General features: G+C 39.5%; 1 protein-coding gene across 1 annotated transcript in view; it reads left to right on the top strand.

Moving 5' to 3' along the window:
* The window catches only part of PPP2R5A (protein phosphatase 2 regulatory subunit B'alpha), a 47,548-nt gene that overhangs the window by 12,825 nt on the left and 17,695 nt on the right, over positions 1-17,028 (top strand). Inside the window, exons 2-3 of the mRNA XM_018085068.3 lie at positions 9,461-9,657; positions 14,378-14,479. Coding sequence (XP_017940557.1) covers positions 9,532-9,657; positions 14,378-14,479 — 228 coding nt within the window. The 5' untranslated portion in view covers positions 9,461-9,531. The remainder of the gene's footprint in view (positions 1-9,460; positions 9,658-14,377; positions 14,480-17,028) is intronic.

The following is a 17,028-nucleotide window of genomic DNA, read 5'->3' as shown; positions in this document are numbered from 1 at the left end:
ACCTTTTTCTCTAGTGAACAAACCTATTATTGTAGAAGGACTGGTTAACTTTAAAGATGCATAAAGTTGCTCTGTCTGACTCCCTTATCTGTCCTGGAAAGGCAGAACTCTGTTTGCTGATGACATGCAAAAGAACTTAGCCCCTTCCAGAGTCCCAGCAACAGCTCTAGATTTTGGGGTAACAAGTAATTTGAAAATACCTGCTGTTGAACCCAGAATGGAGGGGGGAGAGGAAAAACCTACAGTCCTGGTCTACTAAATAATGGTACTTATTCCTAAGGGGTAACAGAGTTTTTTTCTATGTGGAAAATCTGATGAAAAGGTTCCTTGGATGCCTAAAGTGCTGCACGAGTGCTCATCTGAGTAGTCCCATCAGTTTCAGTTGGGTTGTTGAGCTACCAAAAGCTGGAATTGTGGGAAAATCTGTTACGGGTGTATGGAGTTACTGGGGAATGTTATACACTACCAGTGTAGCCAACTACACTGTAAGATTTTATACAGGGGCCAAATTTTTCTTTAAAAAGGAGCTTAAAGTGATATAAAACAAAATCAACCAAAACTCACAATAAAACAAAACCCTCAAAATGTATTATTCCCCAAAAATATCTAACTTCACTGAAAAAGCCTACCTATACATTATCTCATGTCTTTATAGTTGGATGAAGTGCTTCCACAGGAGATGGTAAACTTAACTTAGCAGCTCACTGCAGAGCTTCTGCTCCCAACTCTCATCCTGTGTGAGAGCTGATGTGCATCAGGCCCCTCCAGAAGCCATTTAACCTCACTAATATGACCATGTTATTGAGTTAAAGCAGCTTATGGAAGAGCCTGACGAGTTCCAGAGCCAGTGTTGATGGATGGATGTGACTGGGAACAGAGAAGAGGAAGGGAGGAATAAATGGCAAGGGGGTGGCAGGGAGACACTCCTCTCCTTGTTGCCAGCCAACTGCTTTGCTGCCTGTCAGGCTGCAGATGGAGATTTCTGAGAACCTGGAAACATGCTCAGTCCCCTGTTGTAACATCAGTTGCATCAAAACTGCATCTTGTAAAGATGCTTTACTGTGCCTGTAACATGAACATTGTTACTGATGCTAAGAGAGATCACAATAATAATGTACACAAGAACCCTTGAGGACAAAAATAAAGTTTAGGTTAAATTGGAGCCCCTGTTCTTGGTTTGTGTAGGTTAGGGCAGAGTTTATTGGACCAACTCCTTTTCAGACTAATGGTGTCTGTGAAAAGATCAGGCTGCACAACAGTGCTTATAACTTACTGATGTGAAGAAAACCCCAAACCCAAAGATTTGGTGTCTCAAAGTACATGTATGTGCTCCTCTCTCCATGTCAGTGTTAAGGCTTCATTCTGCTCTAGCAGATCCCTCCACCATTGGGTACGACTGCACACAGCATAGGAAATGTAACCAGACAACAGGCACTAATTGCTAAACTTTGCACAGTGGAATGCAACGTGATCCTTGTCATGCATTGTGTCCTAGTTAGGACAGCTGAGATCAGTTCATCATGGTGGGTGTAACCCAAAACTGTATTCTATAGCCTCCCATGTCATTTCCCAGAAACTAGACTATTGTTGTCAATAGACTATTCGCACCCTCTGCCCATAGAGCCTGACTCCTCAGGCTATAAACTAGGTGTTAAGAGGCCTGTGAGATAGGAAGATGTTTCTGTCCTCACACCCTTTGTGAAACTCCCCACCCTGAGGGGAGTACCAAGCATTCCTGCCTGAACTGGAGGATATATAATCTTGGAGTTTTGGAACATTTTTGAACCCACTCGTGGGATCCAGAGGACGGCTGCATCTCATCGCTCTCAACCAGACTTAGACCACCACTGGACTGCGATCACCAGTTCTGGCCAGACTGCAGCAGCTCTCCCACCAGCAGGTTCTTCCCCTCTCCCTTTACTTTGGACTCAAACAGGGCCCAAGGAACACCACTTTGTTCAGGCCCCAGGGTACTGGGTTATACATTTGGGTTTTTTGTGAGTTGAGACCAATTGTTTGTTTGTATTATTGTACTTACTGTATTATTTTAATAAATTGTTATTCTGACTTATAATCTCTCCTTTGAGTTGGGTTCATTCCCCCTGCTGGTTAACTTTTAAACCAGCACATTTTGGCGCCCAACGTGGGGCAGAGAGAGAGAAGTCAGAATCACAATTTCATTTGAAACATTTGTCCATTTGAATATAGAAACTCCCTGATCACCATGTTGTTTGATGCACTCACATGGATGTTGTATTTGAGCCTGTTCATATTTCCACAGATGGCGTATTATTTGCCTGTTTTGATGCTCTCTTTAAGACCAGGGAGAGGGATCCAAATTGCTTTATTAGTATATTATGTTTATGTCATTCTAACATCAGAAGCAATGAGTTTCATTGTAAATGTGTATTCAGTCCTGTTTGCCTGTCCTGGTTTGGGTTGCTACCTCTGGGGCCTCATTAAAAATCGTACCCAGCTTTTTGGGGGAACAGGGGTGGATGGTTTCCAGCCTCCCACCTCCTTCTTCCCCTTCAGACCTGCTAAAACAGTTTTTGAAAATATTGAGTTCCCTTTTGATGTTAAGGACAGCATAATGTTATTGTTAGTGTTGCTCTGTCTGCTCTGTACTGTGTACACCATGTTTAGGGTCAGAAAAGTGCCTTTTAGGGAGGTTGGTTGGACACCTGCCCTGGGAGCAGATAATGCTGAGTGGCACGGGAAGTGGGAGGACATCAGCCAGTATTTGGAAAAGTTTTCTCCTCCAATGATCTGGAAATTCACCCCTGAACAACTGCAGGATCCTGTTAGCATGATAAGACTGGTGAAGGAAAAATGCTCTGGCAGCTCCAGAGATGGCCAGCTCACAGCAACCTGCTGGGCCCTGGCCACTGCCTACCGGGCACTGCTTGACATGATACAGCACTGTCAGGGCGAGGAGAGAAGGACCAAATCCGCAGACACCACGTCCACCCAAACCACAGCTGAGTCAGAGGGAGAAAGAAATGAACCAACCAGCACCGTGTCCACACAAACCATCGAGGAGCCAGAAGAACAAGCAAAACCAATAGCAGTCGCCCCTGTCCAGAAAAGGAAATCAAAGACTAAATCAGTTCGCATAGCAAATGATGACGAAGAGGCGGGACCTTCACATCCACCGGAGGAGACAGAGCCAGAAATAATCACTCGGTCCCTATCCCTGGGTGAGCTACGTGAGCTCCGGAGAGAGTTCACACGACAGGCGAACGAGTCCATTCTGACCTGGCTGCTCCGAATCTGGGATGCCGCAGCTAACGATACGATCCTAGATGGGAGTGAAGCCAGACAGCTGGGATCCCTGTCTCGAGATGTAGTCATTGATCAGGGGATTGGAAGGAGGCAGGAAACTCTCAGCCTCTGGTGGCGACTGTTGTCCAGTGTGAGGGAGAGATACCTTTGCAAGGAGGACCTCCACGTACAGCAAGGACAGTGGAACGCGATGGAAAAAGGCCAACTGGCAGCGCCAAGGGAAACCCATCTGGGCGGCGGAGATGTGGCAGGACATCGCTGGCCGGGTAGAGAAGCTGAGTGTGAAGGTCCGTCACGTAGACGCTCATGTAGGCAAGAAACGGGCTAATGAGGAGCATCGTAACAACGAGCAGGCGGACCGAGCTGCCAGGATTAAAGTCTCTCAGGTAGATCTGGATTGGCAGCACAAAGGAGAATTATTTCTGGCTCGATGGGCCCATGACGCCTCCGGTCACCAGGGGAGAGATGCAACATACAGATGGGCTCGTGACCGAGGGGTGGACTTAACCAAGGACATTGTCTCACAGGTCATCCATGACTGTGAGACATGTGCTGCCATCAAGCAGGCCAAGCGGGTGAAGCCTCTATGGTATGGTGGACGGTGGTCAAAGTACAGGTATGGGGAAGCCTGGCAAGTTGACTACATCACGCTCCCCAAAACCCGCCAAGGCAAGCACTACGTACTGACCATGGTAGAAGGAAGCACTGGATGGTTGGAGACATACCCCGTGCCTCATGCCACTGCCCGGAATACCATCCTGGGCCTTGAAAAACAAGTCCTGTGGCGACACGGCACCCCGGAGAGAATTGAGTCTGATAATGGGACCCATTTCAAGAATGGCCTTGTAGACACCTGGGCCAAAGAGCACGGCATTGAGTGGGTGTATCATATCCCCTACCATGCACCAGCTGCTGGAAAAGTTGAGCGGTGCAACGGACTGCTGAAAACCACTCTGAAGGCACTGTGTGGGGAGACTCTCAAACACTGGGAGCTGCATTTAGCAAAGGCCACCTGGTTGGTCAACACCCGAGGTTCCATCAATCGAGCTGGCCCTGCCCAATCAGAACTTTTGCATACTGTAGATGGAGATAAAGTCCCCGTGGTACATATGAGAGGAATGTTAGGGAAGACTGTTTGGATTAGTCCCACCTCAAGCAAAGGCAAACCCATCCGAGGGATTGTTTTTGCTCAGGGACCTGGTTCCACGTGGTGGGTAATGCAAAAAGATGGGGAGACACGTTGTGTACCACAAGGGGACCTAATTTTGAGTGAGAATGGTCTGTAATGTTTCATTGTATATATATAGATAGATAGATAGATAGATAGATGTATATAGTTTTAAAGGGATATAGTTTTTAAAGGGGGTTAATTTGGGCATGACATGGATGGCATAGAATAAGGGGTGGATAATGTCCTAGTTAGGACAGCTGAGATCAGTTCATCATGGTGGGTGTAACCCAAAACTGTATTCTATAGCCTTCCATGTCATTTCCCAGAAACTAGACTATTGTTGTCAATAGACTATTCGCACCCTCTACCCATAGAGCCTGACTCCTCAGGCTATAAACTAGGTGTTAAGAGGCCTGTGAGATAGGAAGATGTTTCTGTCCTCACACCCTTTGTGAAACTCCCCGCCCTGAGGGGAGTACCAAGCATTCCTGCCTGAACTGGAGGATATATAATCTTGGAGTTTTGGAACATTTTTCAACCCACTCGTGGGATCCAGAGGACGGCTGCATCTCATCGCTCTCAACCAGACTTAGACCACCACTGGACTGCGATCACCAGTTCTGGCCAGACTGCAGCAGCTCTCCCACCAGCAGGTTCTTCCCCTCTCCCTTTACTTTGGACTCAAACAGGGCCCAAGGAACACCACTTTGTTCAGGCCCCAGGGTACTGGGTTACACATTTGGGTTTTTGTGGGTTGAGACCAATTGTTTGTTTGTATTATTGTACTTACTGTATTATTTTAATAAATTGTTATTCTGACTTATAATCTCTCCTTTGAGTTGGGTTCATTCCCCCTGCTGGTTAACTTTTAAACCAGCACACATTGTTTGTCAGGGAATTATGTAGAAGTGTAGGATTGTCACCAAGTTCAATTTAAGGAGTACAGCATGTGTGGTACTTTATTCCATAGTGTCATTGTCCTCTAAGTGCTTGAAAGGGCTATGTATGAACTGCTCGAAGAGGCTGTCAGAGGAAAAACTTATTGGTTGTTTCTCTGGCTTCTGCGTCTTCCTAGGTCTGCTTCTTCAGGAAAAAGTAGAAATATTTAATTAGAGATACTTTAAAAAAAAAAAAGGGAAAATTGTCGGAAATGATCGAGAGGGTTTACTTTGTATTGGAGGGAAAGTATGATTTTTGAACTTGCCATTTGTGTAGCTGACAGAGGTTTTGTGGCTTTAGAGTCTGGTTTCTGCTGCTGAAGCAAGGATTATGTTAGGTTCTCTGGCTTTGTACTGAAGGTCTTGGGTAAACAATAGATGAGAAAGGAGAAGTATCTATCTTTTCTTTCTGGCAGAAAGGCCTGTAAACATAGGAGATAAATATCCTGTAGGAAGACATCATTGTAGTCCCTGGGCTAGTGATCCAGTGCTGTTTGTAGCTCCAATTTGTAGCTACCGGTGAGGTGGCTCTGTGATTGTGAACTCTTTCCCCCTATCTATGTTGTTTGGGCCTTTCCTGGGAAGATTCATCTCTTAACTCAATATTTCATGCTTAGATTTGCATTGATTACCTTATAAATTTAAAAGCATTCAATTTAGAGACAAATCTGTACAATCATGCAGTTTTAATGTTTAATAACTTCTGCTCAGGATGAACTTCCAGGTCAACTTCCTTGTAAATTTTATTGCTTGATATTGTGGCTGATATGTGTGTCTGTAATGATGGAGTTTTTGTAAACAGTAGAAATAGTCTGTTGAGAATTTCAGTATTATGAAGTGCAACAATCAAATTAACAGTTTTAATCAGGTACAAACACTTTACTATCCATCGTGGAAATGACCAGAGGCAAGAAAGAGTCATGGTTAAAGTGGATCATAATTTGTAATAATTCTTTTGGTGCCGGATGTTAAGTTTTTGTCTTCAGGATTTCCCACCATCCTACTTGATTTGGGATTGTTTCATTGAGGCATCCACCGTCTACTTTGAACTTAATTTATCTTCTATGGTCCTTATGGTATTTAGGGCATTTGAAGAATAGCAATTATCTTGAATTTCACATATATGGTGTAAATCTTGATAGATGTTAGATGGAAACTGGCTTAAAAATCACGTCACGGATTGTTAAACTACTAAAGATAAAAGGTGCAGTGTTGATGCAATTGTGGTGGTGCAGTTTATTTTATTCAAACAACTAGAATAAACTATTATGATATGATTTTTATTGTGGGATAGAGTTGTCTAGCTTCCACTGTGCTGGGATAGTTAAAGACAAGGCTTTGAGAAGTTAAGAGCGCTATCTGACAAACAAATTTTCCCCAATCACTTAGTGGTTCCCATGGTACCTCTCATAACATTCCTGGGACAAATGTGCAATGTGTCAAGCAGAGGTTGAGCACATACAGCCAGGTCGTGCTGATGTAACAGAACTGGCTCTCTTGTTACCTTATTTTCTATCGTGGTTGCACATAATTTTAATTTCTTTCAGATCACTAGAATAATAAGATGATAAAATAATTATGATTCCTCTTATAAGTTTGAAAAAAGAATGTGTGTGTAGAAGAAAATACTTCTTTTGGTTTTACTTCAAATGTTTTAAGAACAACAAAACAGATTTATGGGACGGTTTTTCATTTGGGCAAAATTTATCGAATTGAGATAGATCAGGTTGCTACTGAAATGGACTGGTGATTCATGGCAGGAGAGAGATTCCCTGATACTCTGGTATCTAACTAAAAGTGGCTAATGCAGGAATTCCTTTGATATTCTAGGGAAGGTAGTGATTTAGTTATTTTTGTCTGAATTCCTGTTACTGGCTTTTAACCTTAGATCTTTAGTCTGTTTTCACCACTGTTAGAAGTATTCAGATGCTGTCTGCTGGTTTTTGAAATCTCTAGGTAAATTTTACTTATTTTTATTTATTTATTTTTTTAATCATCAACTAACTACTCTGTATTAGCTGTGTCTCACTGCGAGACCTTTGTAACTTGGAGTATAGTTAAGTTTGTAGTGAGGAAAAACAAGTAGGCTTGACTCCTGTGTTAGTCTGGGTATCAGCTTGGTGCCAGCGGCAAAAAAAGCTGTCCTCCCTGTGTCGGTTCCTTAAATTAGGCTTTTTGGATTTTATCCTCAGCATGTCACTGTTATTGCTTTGTTGCTATGATACAATACTTACTCATGCAATCCGCTCTAGAATATTAGAAGATCTGAACTGAAATGTTATGTAACTTACAAATGTTTTTACAGCTGATGTTCATTATTTTGCAGAGTGTAACAATTCGTGTCTTTGTAGTTATCTGAGCAAAACAAGCATCTTGCAAGGTTTTTTATTCAAAAGAAAAGCGGTTAAAATTGCAGAATTGACATTCAAGAGTGAATTGTTCTTCATGAGGGAGTAGTAATTGCTGGCTTTTTCAAAAGCTCACTGAAGTTGTTATGCTCAGCTAATAGGATCGTAACTGTCAGGTGGGGAAAGGGAATACAATACAGTATTCTGGAGTCGGAATTTTCAGGGCAGAGCGAGCAGTTTGAATTACAGTGGAGGCGTGTCAGTCCATTGTAGCAATTACTTTTTGCTTATGGAAACGAAAGAATTCTATCAGATAATTACTCAGTACTAAACCCAAGTTTTTACTCTTGTTGTTCCAGCCACTAAATGAAAGGTGTTCTGGTAAGAAACTTGAGAAACTGGCATTACCAAAGAGTACCTGAATTGGTAAAGGTGCAATCTTCAAATAGAGTTTGTTCAATTAGAATCATTCTGAAACAAAGAGAAGTGTGAGAGATTTTTTTGTGATTTGTTCAGGTTTTAAAGTGAGACTTAAGATTTTCCATACTCAGTGTTCCAATGCAGTTGCCTTTTTCTTGTCTTGATAATTTCTTCGTGATGGAACATCAGTGCTATTAGCATCACTCACTCACTGCAGTATTGCTAAGGGATGTAGTCTGGCTATAGACCTATCTTGAAAATTCTTCAGGGGGGAGAGCATTCTTTATTTGGAGATAAAATTGGAAATACAGGTTTTTTTCACAGAATAAGTGAAGTCCCAACTGGCTGATAGATGAGGTCATGCTACATTGCCGAAGTGGCTTTGAACCCCCAGCAAATAATTAAAACAAGAACAAAAGGCCCATTAAACCAAATTTTCAGTTAAAACCACGACTGCTTTTGTTGTGTTCATGCAACTTTGGAACAGTTACAACATATTAAGGATGTATGTATTAAATTTTTAAAGTGTGTAGTGCTTCATAATCCATCTTTTTTGGAGTTAATGTGAAATGCTAATGGAGAAATTTTACTTATATCAGGTTAGAGGGGTAGTGCACTCTAAAATGAAAATGTCCAGTCATAGCCAAACACATTGTCTTAATAGGCCAAAAAATCTGGAAAACCCTTACATGACTAAGATTGTAATAAATTATTTAGACCAAAGCATTAACATTCAGGGTTAATCCTTTAGAAATATTGGAGTTGATTCTTAAGAGAAACATTCATCACATGATGTCAAAAGTATGTGAAGCATTTTGCATTGGGGTAAAAAGACAAGGTTCCTTCAAAGCAGATTTTACAGCTTTTAAGCAGGTTACATAATAGAGGATTAGGGAACAGAATGAGACAAATCGGATGAATGAAAGGTTAGTATGATGCACTGCTTCTGTGTATGACTTTTGGTGGGGGAGAGCTGGGACTTATCAATGTCAATGCATTTCAAATGAAGTTAATTCAGGCGCTGATTTTCTGTAAATATATTTACTGCCCTATGTTTGTCTGTTATTTCTTGCATGTACCAAAAGTCGTGAATGGTGGGTCTTCCATTCTAACATACTCAAACACACATTTTCAGTTTTGACAACACTGCTTATTGATTTGCTGGCTATAGAGCATACTATTCCCCATACTAAAAAAACCCCAGTTGTAGCTATGCAAATTTTTGTCAGCAACATAGATTTAGAAATCCTGTTTTTGCTTCTGCAGACTTAAGGGTTGTTTGTTTTTGTTTTTTATAGATGCCACCTTCAATGAGCAGCAAGATCTTTTTTGTCAGAAGCTGCAACAGTGTTGTGTCCTCTTTGACTTCATGGACTCTGTTTCAGACCTGAAAAGCAAAGAAATTAAGAGAGCAACACTGAATGAACTGGTTGAATATGTTTCAACAAATCGTGGAGTGATTGTTGAATCAGCTTATGCTGACATTGTGAAAATGGTAAGTAGAATGCTCACATTATAGTTTGAATTTTAATAAAATATCTTAATCAGTTTGTGATTCTTGTGGCATTTAACTCAGAATTGCTGCTGGTTATTCTGCTTATACAGTATAATGTAATTTGTTAATGATAATTTGGCTTAGAAAGTCTTGTAAAAACAAACAACTTGTAAGTTTTAATTATTAGCTGAAACGTGATTCATTCAGGTTAATTAAAATGAAAAAACTGGTACATTGCAGATGCTTGGAGTCTGGGTAAGCTTTAAAGTTGTTCTCAATCAGAAAATGGCAATATATTGATGCTTGCCATTCTTTGTTTATTTACAAGTGGCAGTGGAGTGTTAGGCTGAAGTTTTCTGGTAAAGATTCATGCAGGTACTAGTGACAGCAGAAAGGCTTATCCGTGTAAGAAAGCAGCTCTACTTTGTAAATACTTTATATGACTGTTTTGTTTTACTATTTTGGCCTTGGAGAGCTGTGCTGGAGTAGCCTAAATGGCTTGCTGAAGTTGTAAATCATAGGATGACGTGTACCATGCAATTTCTACAAATGGTTTGTTGAATAAGCAACAAAATATTTATGATTGTTATCTGCTGACTTTTCCAGGTGTTTATATACATTTTCAAATAATACTTAAGTGAAGTTTTAGGTAGGCCTGTACTCTGTGTACAGGGAACACAACTGAAGGACACTGGAAAATAATCTGAAATATTTTGTATTTGTTTTTTTCCTAGAAATTTGAAAAGTAAAAAGAATGGCTTTAGTGTCCATGCATTTAGGTAAATGGTTTTCTAAACTTTGGTTAAGTTTACATAGATAAAATGCTGGCTTTAAAAGAGCTCTCAGGAACATAAGCAAACCAGTTAAAATATACAGCCTACAGCTTTTGTAGTTCTTCATACAGTACAAGCTATTTTTTTCTTAAGGTTTATTTTGTTTGTTGTTTGTTTTCTTTGGGTTTTTTTTTTTTTGCAGGCAGCTGATAGGGAAGATCAGATCTTTAATATAAATAAGCATAGAAGTTTTGCCATTACACTGAAAGGCTAGGATTACTGAAACCCTTTCAATCATTTTGGCTGTTTCAGCAGTTGCTTATTAAGTTTTACAAAAGATCTAGGACACTGGGGGGAGGTTTTATGGTTTCATTTTTTTAAACGACCTGAGTTTCTGTCCTAAATGTTTTTTACATAAGAAAATAACAGGACAAAGTATGTTCACCTCTTCTTAAGCTTCTTTTTTTTTCTTTTTCTTGATGCTGGTGGCGGCAAGCCTGAATCCTTGCAGTATTTTCTTATTCTGTGTGCCCTCTATAGCCTCTTGTTAGAAGAAAGAATATACTAACTACTTGTTGAAGGGAGATTTTCTTTTGTATTGGAGTTGTTTTCTTTTCTTGGTGGTAAGGTGGTGTTGAGCTGTTCTTTTGAGGCTATTGTTGTTGTGCAAATGATTGGGCTCTGTGGATGCTTGTTTTTCCTTCCATAACAAATTTCCATTCCCTTTTCTCCCCTAAAATGACAGAAAATGAAGAAGGCCTTAAATGTTCAGTGAGAGCTTTTTGAGAGCTTGAGACAAAAGATCCCTCCAAGCCTGAATAGTATTTCTAATCTCCCTGGCAACTGGCAGCAGAAAAGGTCTTTGCTGTGAATTAGGACGAAGTACCAGCTTTCAGAAAAAACTCTGGATGGATCTCCCTCCAAATAACATGTGTGTCAGACTTGAGACCTTTCTTTGTAGCAAAACTTCTATGAGATTTAAAAGTTACTGTTTTGATTTTTGTTTGGGTTGGGGTTTTTTTTGAAGTTTTTAGACTGTTCAGTGTTACTGCATTAAAAGAAAAAAACATATGAGGTTTTTTGGCAGAGTTTGAAGGATAATGTTTTTTGGATGAAAAAGTAGAAATTGGCCTTAATGAAATCCAGCTATCATCTGACTGGTAGGAAAGGACTGACAGACAACAGAAATTCCCTGAAAAAAGCCAGAGTGGCATCAGTGGCAGAAGCAGAGCTGATTTCTTTCCAAAGCCCCTTGTCCTCCCCTAGGCCTGAGACACCTTTCCTCCAACTTGCAGAGGAAACAGCCTGGTTTCCTTGGAGTCACCTGAGTCTTGGGAAGGCGAAGTCAACAATCCCTTAAAGATAGCAAAAGGAAATGTTGTTCCTGACCAGTGCATAGGCAGGGTCTGTGCAGGTGAGGAGGTCTCCCTGCATTTCTTCTCTTCATATGGTCTCTCTGTTACTCCTCTATCTCCTTGTGCCTATCAAGCTCCCCTCATTCTCCAACAGCATATAAAAATCCAGTGTAGATAAGATTGTCCTAGCAGGTTAGAAGAGTTGTGAATTCAGAATTTGAAAGCAGTCAGGTATGCTTAATCTGCACGCTCAGAAATGTGAACTGAACCTAGTATCTCAATGTTGAGATGCTTGATAAGTGTACAGACAATTAGGGACTTTTTTTTATTTTGTTTTAATGAAGTATAATTGCTGTATCTCAATGCATTAACTGCCACATTTTCCAATACTGTTTTTGGAAAATTTAAACCCAGCATCAGCTTTCTAAATTATCTGGAAACTTATCCAGCTGTAAAAACCTTTTATGATTTGTATTTCTCAAATCAGTTTTGGGATAAGATGCCACTTATGAAAGACAGAGAAGGTTTTAAATAATGTAAGAGGATATAGAGAAGAATTTGCCAACAGAAGAACAATGGGAGTTTTAGCCCAAACCATGTTTTTGATCAATACTAATAGCAAGGCCTTAGAAATAGGCAAATGAGATAGGAAGCAAAAGTATTGCAAACATAAAGAAAACAACCCCTTTTTTTTCTTTTTTTTAGGGAGACAGGCTATTAAATAAAAAGGGTGTAAGGTTTATTCTAATATTTATTTGTTGTATTCTCAGGAGATCAGTGGAAGTACTGAATACTCTGAAAAATCATACAGTTACCTTTTTAAAGGTCTGGCTGAGAGGCTTGCTGTTTGTTTCTGGTACAGAAGTATATTTAATAGTTGGTACCTTTGTTTTGGACTTGAAATGTTTGTATTCACTACTCTGAGATTCTGTGCTGAAGTATTGATCAGTTCAGTTCAGCAAAATGCGTCTAGAAAGAGATGCATTTTCAGAAGATGTAACCAGAAGACTTGTAAGCAGAGGTAAAGCATCCTCTGTAGGGGACTGATTGATATGTTGCAGGGTTTTTTGTTGTCTGTCTAATAAGAGTAGACAAAGCAAATAACAGAACCAGAATTGTAATCTTGGGTTTTGGGCTTGATTAAAATTAACATTCTCTGATTCCTATTTCTCCCTCCTCTTCTCCCCCCCAGGCACATGCTCTTTTTGCTCTGGAATCCCAAGTCCCTTGTGTTTACAAAATTAAAGGACGACTGTACTTTTCTTGTGAGGGGTTTAGTTGGGGGGTTTTTGTTTGTTTGTTTTTCCTGTGCAGTAAGTTTGGAGACAGCTGTAGTGCCCATCCATACAGACATCACTGCTCTTCTACTGTAGAGCAGCAGCTCTGCAGCTTTGCTGTGTCCCAACAGGAGACAGCAACAGGATGTAGAATGAAGGGCATGGGAGAAAGGAAAAGTCAGTTTATGCAACAGCTTTTTATCTTGTTTAATGAGGCAGCTGATTCTTCTGTGTAGAGCCAGATGGGTGACTTCAGAATCTTTTTCTAAAGTCCTTTTTGCAAGATTCTTCAGACACCTTGGAGACTCCATGGAAGGTGTGCAGGAGCATTTGCTGCAAACTGTCAGACATTTTCTTTTGTGCTTAGTAGGCTTGGGTGATGAGCAGCTGTTTGAAACAGATTTGATCACAAAGACTAAAAGAGTTTGAAAGGTGATTGAAAAAGTTGGGCTAAACGTGTTCCTGAAAGAAGAGTAGAAAATGCAGAAACAAAATTAACTTCATGTTCTCTTTTGTTCACGTTAAAGGGTTTTAAATCCAGTGTGTTATATCTGATGGAAGAGATGACATTTTTCTTTTGACATCTGAATGGTCTTCTATCCAAACGTTTATAGTTTATATACTTCAAAAATCCCTGAAGAAACATTTTTAAGCTTGCCCCTTTGAAATTGATTTGATGTGACTGTATCTTACTAAAAGTAACTTGGTAGCTATTTTTTCTCTTCGTGAAATCAAAAAGTTACAACTGTTACATATTTCTAACTTTGAAAATTTCAAGATGTTTCAAGGTTTTGGAAAGGTGAAAGAGTGAAAAACGTAAACAGAAATACCTTGAAATGAAGTAAAGTGAAGAACCCTGAAATAAGATATATTTTTGGGATTGTCTGACTTACATATGGAGAGAGCTCTGTTTAAATCATAACTGGTTAGTCATACTGTATTTGTTGTCTTACATAAAACCTCAGCTCTTGGTGCCACATAGTTAAAAATTGTTTTTTATATAGGGAAACCAATTTTTTTTTTTAACTTCCGTAGTTTCAGGGAAAATTTTAAATATGACCATGTCTAATTACAAACTTGTAAAGCGGTTTGGACAAAAGTTACTCATTATTTTCATTGGCCTGTTTTCAGACTCTTGGCTATTTGTATTTTGAAGTTTAGGGGAAAAAAAAGAATCACAAATGTGGTTATTATGTTACTTTTTTTTTAGGTAGTTTTGTTTCTTGTCAATTTAGGATAAAAGCACTACCTTACTGAGTGTGATCTGTGGAAAAATAAGCAGTGATACAATTTATTTTTTTTTTTTTACTTGCAGATAAGTTCTAACATTTTCAGAACACTTCCACCTAGCGATAACCCAGATTTTGATCCAGAAGAAGATGAACCAACTCTTGAAGCCTCATGGCCCCACATACAGGTATGTGATTCCTTTATTTTCAAGCCTTTTTGTAAGGCAAGAAGTGTGAATACTTAAGTAGGTTTGTGCCCTTGGTAAGAACATCAAAATTACTTTTATAATACAATTGAGTTTTTATACTTTGGGGGGGGAAGTGGTGTTTTTTTTAGCATGTATAAATATGGCAGAATGTAACTTTCTTAAATTGCTTAAATACTCTTTTTTTAAGAGTGCACTGTAAAGTGTGGTGTATGTATTCAAATATAGATATTTTAGGTAATGTTCTTTACTTAAGAGGTTTTTCTGCGACTGAGCCACTTCTCAGTGTGGTTTCAATAAAATATAAGTTAAATGTGAACAGGTCAGTTTCTTGTGACAATGACAAAAAATGAAGTAAAACCCTTATTTGTCTTTTGAGTAAGAAACAGATATTCCCTCATTCTTCCCATCCTCTTCCCTCTCTCCATGAAAAAATTTCCCAATATCGGCGTTGTTTGGTAACAGTTGGTCAGATATTCTGTTGTTACACTTCTGTGCCAATCTCGTGATTTTTATGGCATTGCTGTATCAATTGTGTGACTGACTTGCAATGCTGCCGAATTTTACTTTATTTTCAGTTAACCATTAAAAGTTATAATCATTTAAGTTCATACCTTGGGTAGGTTGTTGCTGATTTTCTATGAGTAGTATCTGGTAAAAGTGAAGTAGCAACTCGTAGTAGTGGGTAGAAGATCATTAGCTACTGCACATCTGCATACCATTTTCTCTTCCCTCTTGAGAGTTAAAATGCTACTCTGCTCCTCTAATATTACAGTTCTACTGTACCAACAAATGCTCTTATTTAAGAACTGGACTTCAAATATTGTCTATAAGAAGTATGTCTTCAGCATAGTATTTGAGACTTAAACCACAGAGTTAAATTATCACAGGAAAAAACCTTTGCAGGTTAAAGTGTAATAATTATTTTCTTATATATGGCTAGACATAGGAGAAATGTCTATAACTGAACTAGATGAGAGGCTTGATTTTTGTAGAGTGAGAGGGTGCAAGGGCTATGCAAGTGTCTCTTAAAGTCAGTAGTGGCACCATCTGACTTCTAAATATCTCTGTCTCAGGAGTAAAATTTGTAAATGTTAGCTCAGTTCACTTCAGGACATAATTGAATTCTAGTTCTTTTTATAGAAAAGGACTTTTGATTTTTGTGATCAGTTCACTTGTGCTTTAGGCTTGTCTAAGAGAAAGTGAAAGAGGTTCATAGCCTGTGGTGTTATTTGAAATTTTATTTTCAGCATTTCCCATGCTTTTTCTAAGAGTATTGACCAGGCTGTCTGGTCATTAATTGTGGATTTCCCTCTCTTGCATCAGTTGTTCATGCTGCCCTTGGAACAGATTGCTTACTACAGCACAATGGCAACAGTTTTTGTTTTCCTCTCCTTCCTTTTACAGTTCATGTGCTACTGGGTGGTAGAAGACTGAGTTTGATAACTTACTATTTGCCCTCCAGGAGCACAAAGCTGGAAGTGTCAGATTTTGTGTGTGGAAGAAAGGGAGTGTGCACAACCATTCCCTTCCATCAAAAAGCATTATTATTTTCGGCATAGTCTAAAGGACTGTGGGGAGCAGGGATGGATGTTTTACTCACTTCTATTTGTGACTGCTTAGTTGCAAACAAATTCAGAATTCTATGTTGATCTGACAGTCAGGTGGCCAGTTTTCTGGGAGGGGAAGGAAAAAATCTGAATCTCTGCTCTTCTCTGCTTGAATCTGTTGGCATTTCTCTTTAAAATATCATAAGATAATGACTTAGTAAGTTACCAGAGTGTGTAGTCACAACAGAAGACTCTGGACCTTCAGTAAAATGAGTGCCACTTGAAAGACGTTGCTTTAAGGCAATGCTTAAGATGGTTTGTAACAGCCAAACTAGGTTGAACAAGTTGGCATTAAAGCCCCTGAATCTTCTGAAGCTCAGGGAGTTGCACAGTTGGTGGAATTGGTAGCTTAAAGCAATTATATTCTAGTGGTCCCTGCAAAAAAGACGATCAAATCACGGAATTATTAGGATTTGTATTTCATAGCTCTTTGACCCAAGCAGACCCCTTTGACAACAAAACCACTAAATCCAACAACTTTCCCCTGATTGAGTGTTTTCAACGGTAATGCTTCAGTTAAACTCAAAGTTGAGCATACCTGTCTCTTTTGGTAGGATCCGTTGTGCCAGAATCCATTTTGGTGCCCCTAGTTGATAGTTGTTATGCTTTTAAGTTTGCAAATGTTAGGATACAGGCAAAGTGAGAGGCTGGCTTGTCCAGAGATGGACACTTCAACTTGCTTCCTGGAATAGCTTGGATAAAGAAAGTTTCATATTTTTCCCAGGGCTCCCAAGGATTTCTAAAGTTATTTGATACACAGTTGATATCTTGAAGGTAATCTTGGACAGCTTGTAAAAAGATGTCACAGTATTATGTTTTAACTTAGTTCTTCTGCTTGATGTTTATTGCAGTCACTGTATCTGTTCATGGAAAGAAGCCACAATTGTCCTTTCTCCCTCTGTCCTTTAGGGAGAACAAAAT

Source organism: Manacus vitellinus, unplaced genomic scaffold (genome assembly GCF_001715985.3).
Source record: "Manacus vitellinus isolate BGI_N305 unplaced genomic scaffold, ASM171598v3 scaffold_8_pilon, whole genome shotgun sequence".
Lineage (NCBI taxonomy): Eukaryota > Metazoa > Chordata > Aves > Passeriformes > Pipridae > Manacus > Manacus vitellinus.
This window is presented reverse-complemented; position numbering and strand designations above follow the sequence as displayed.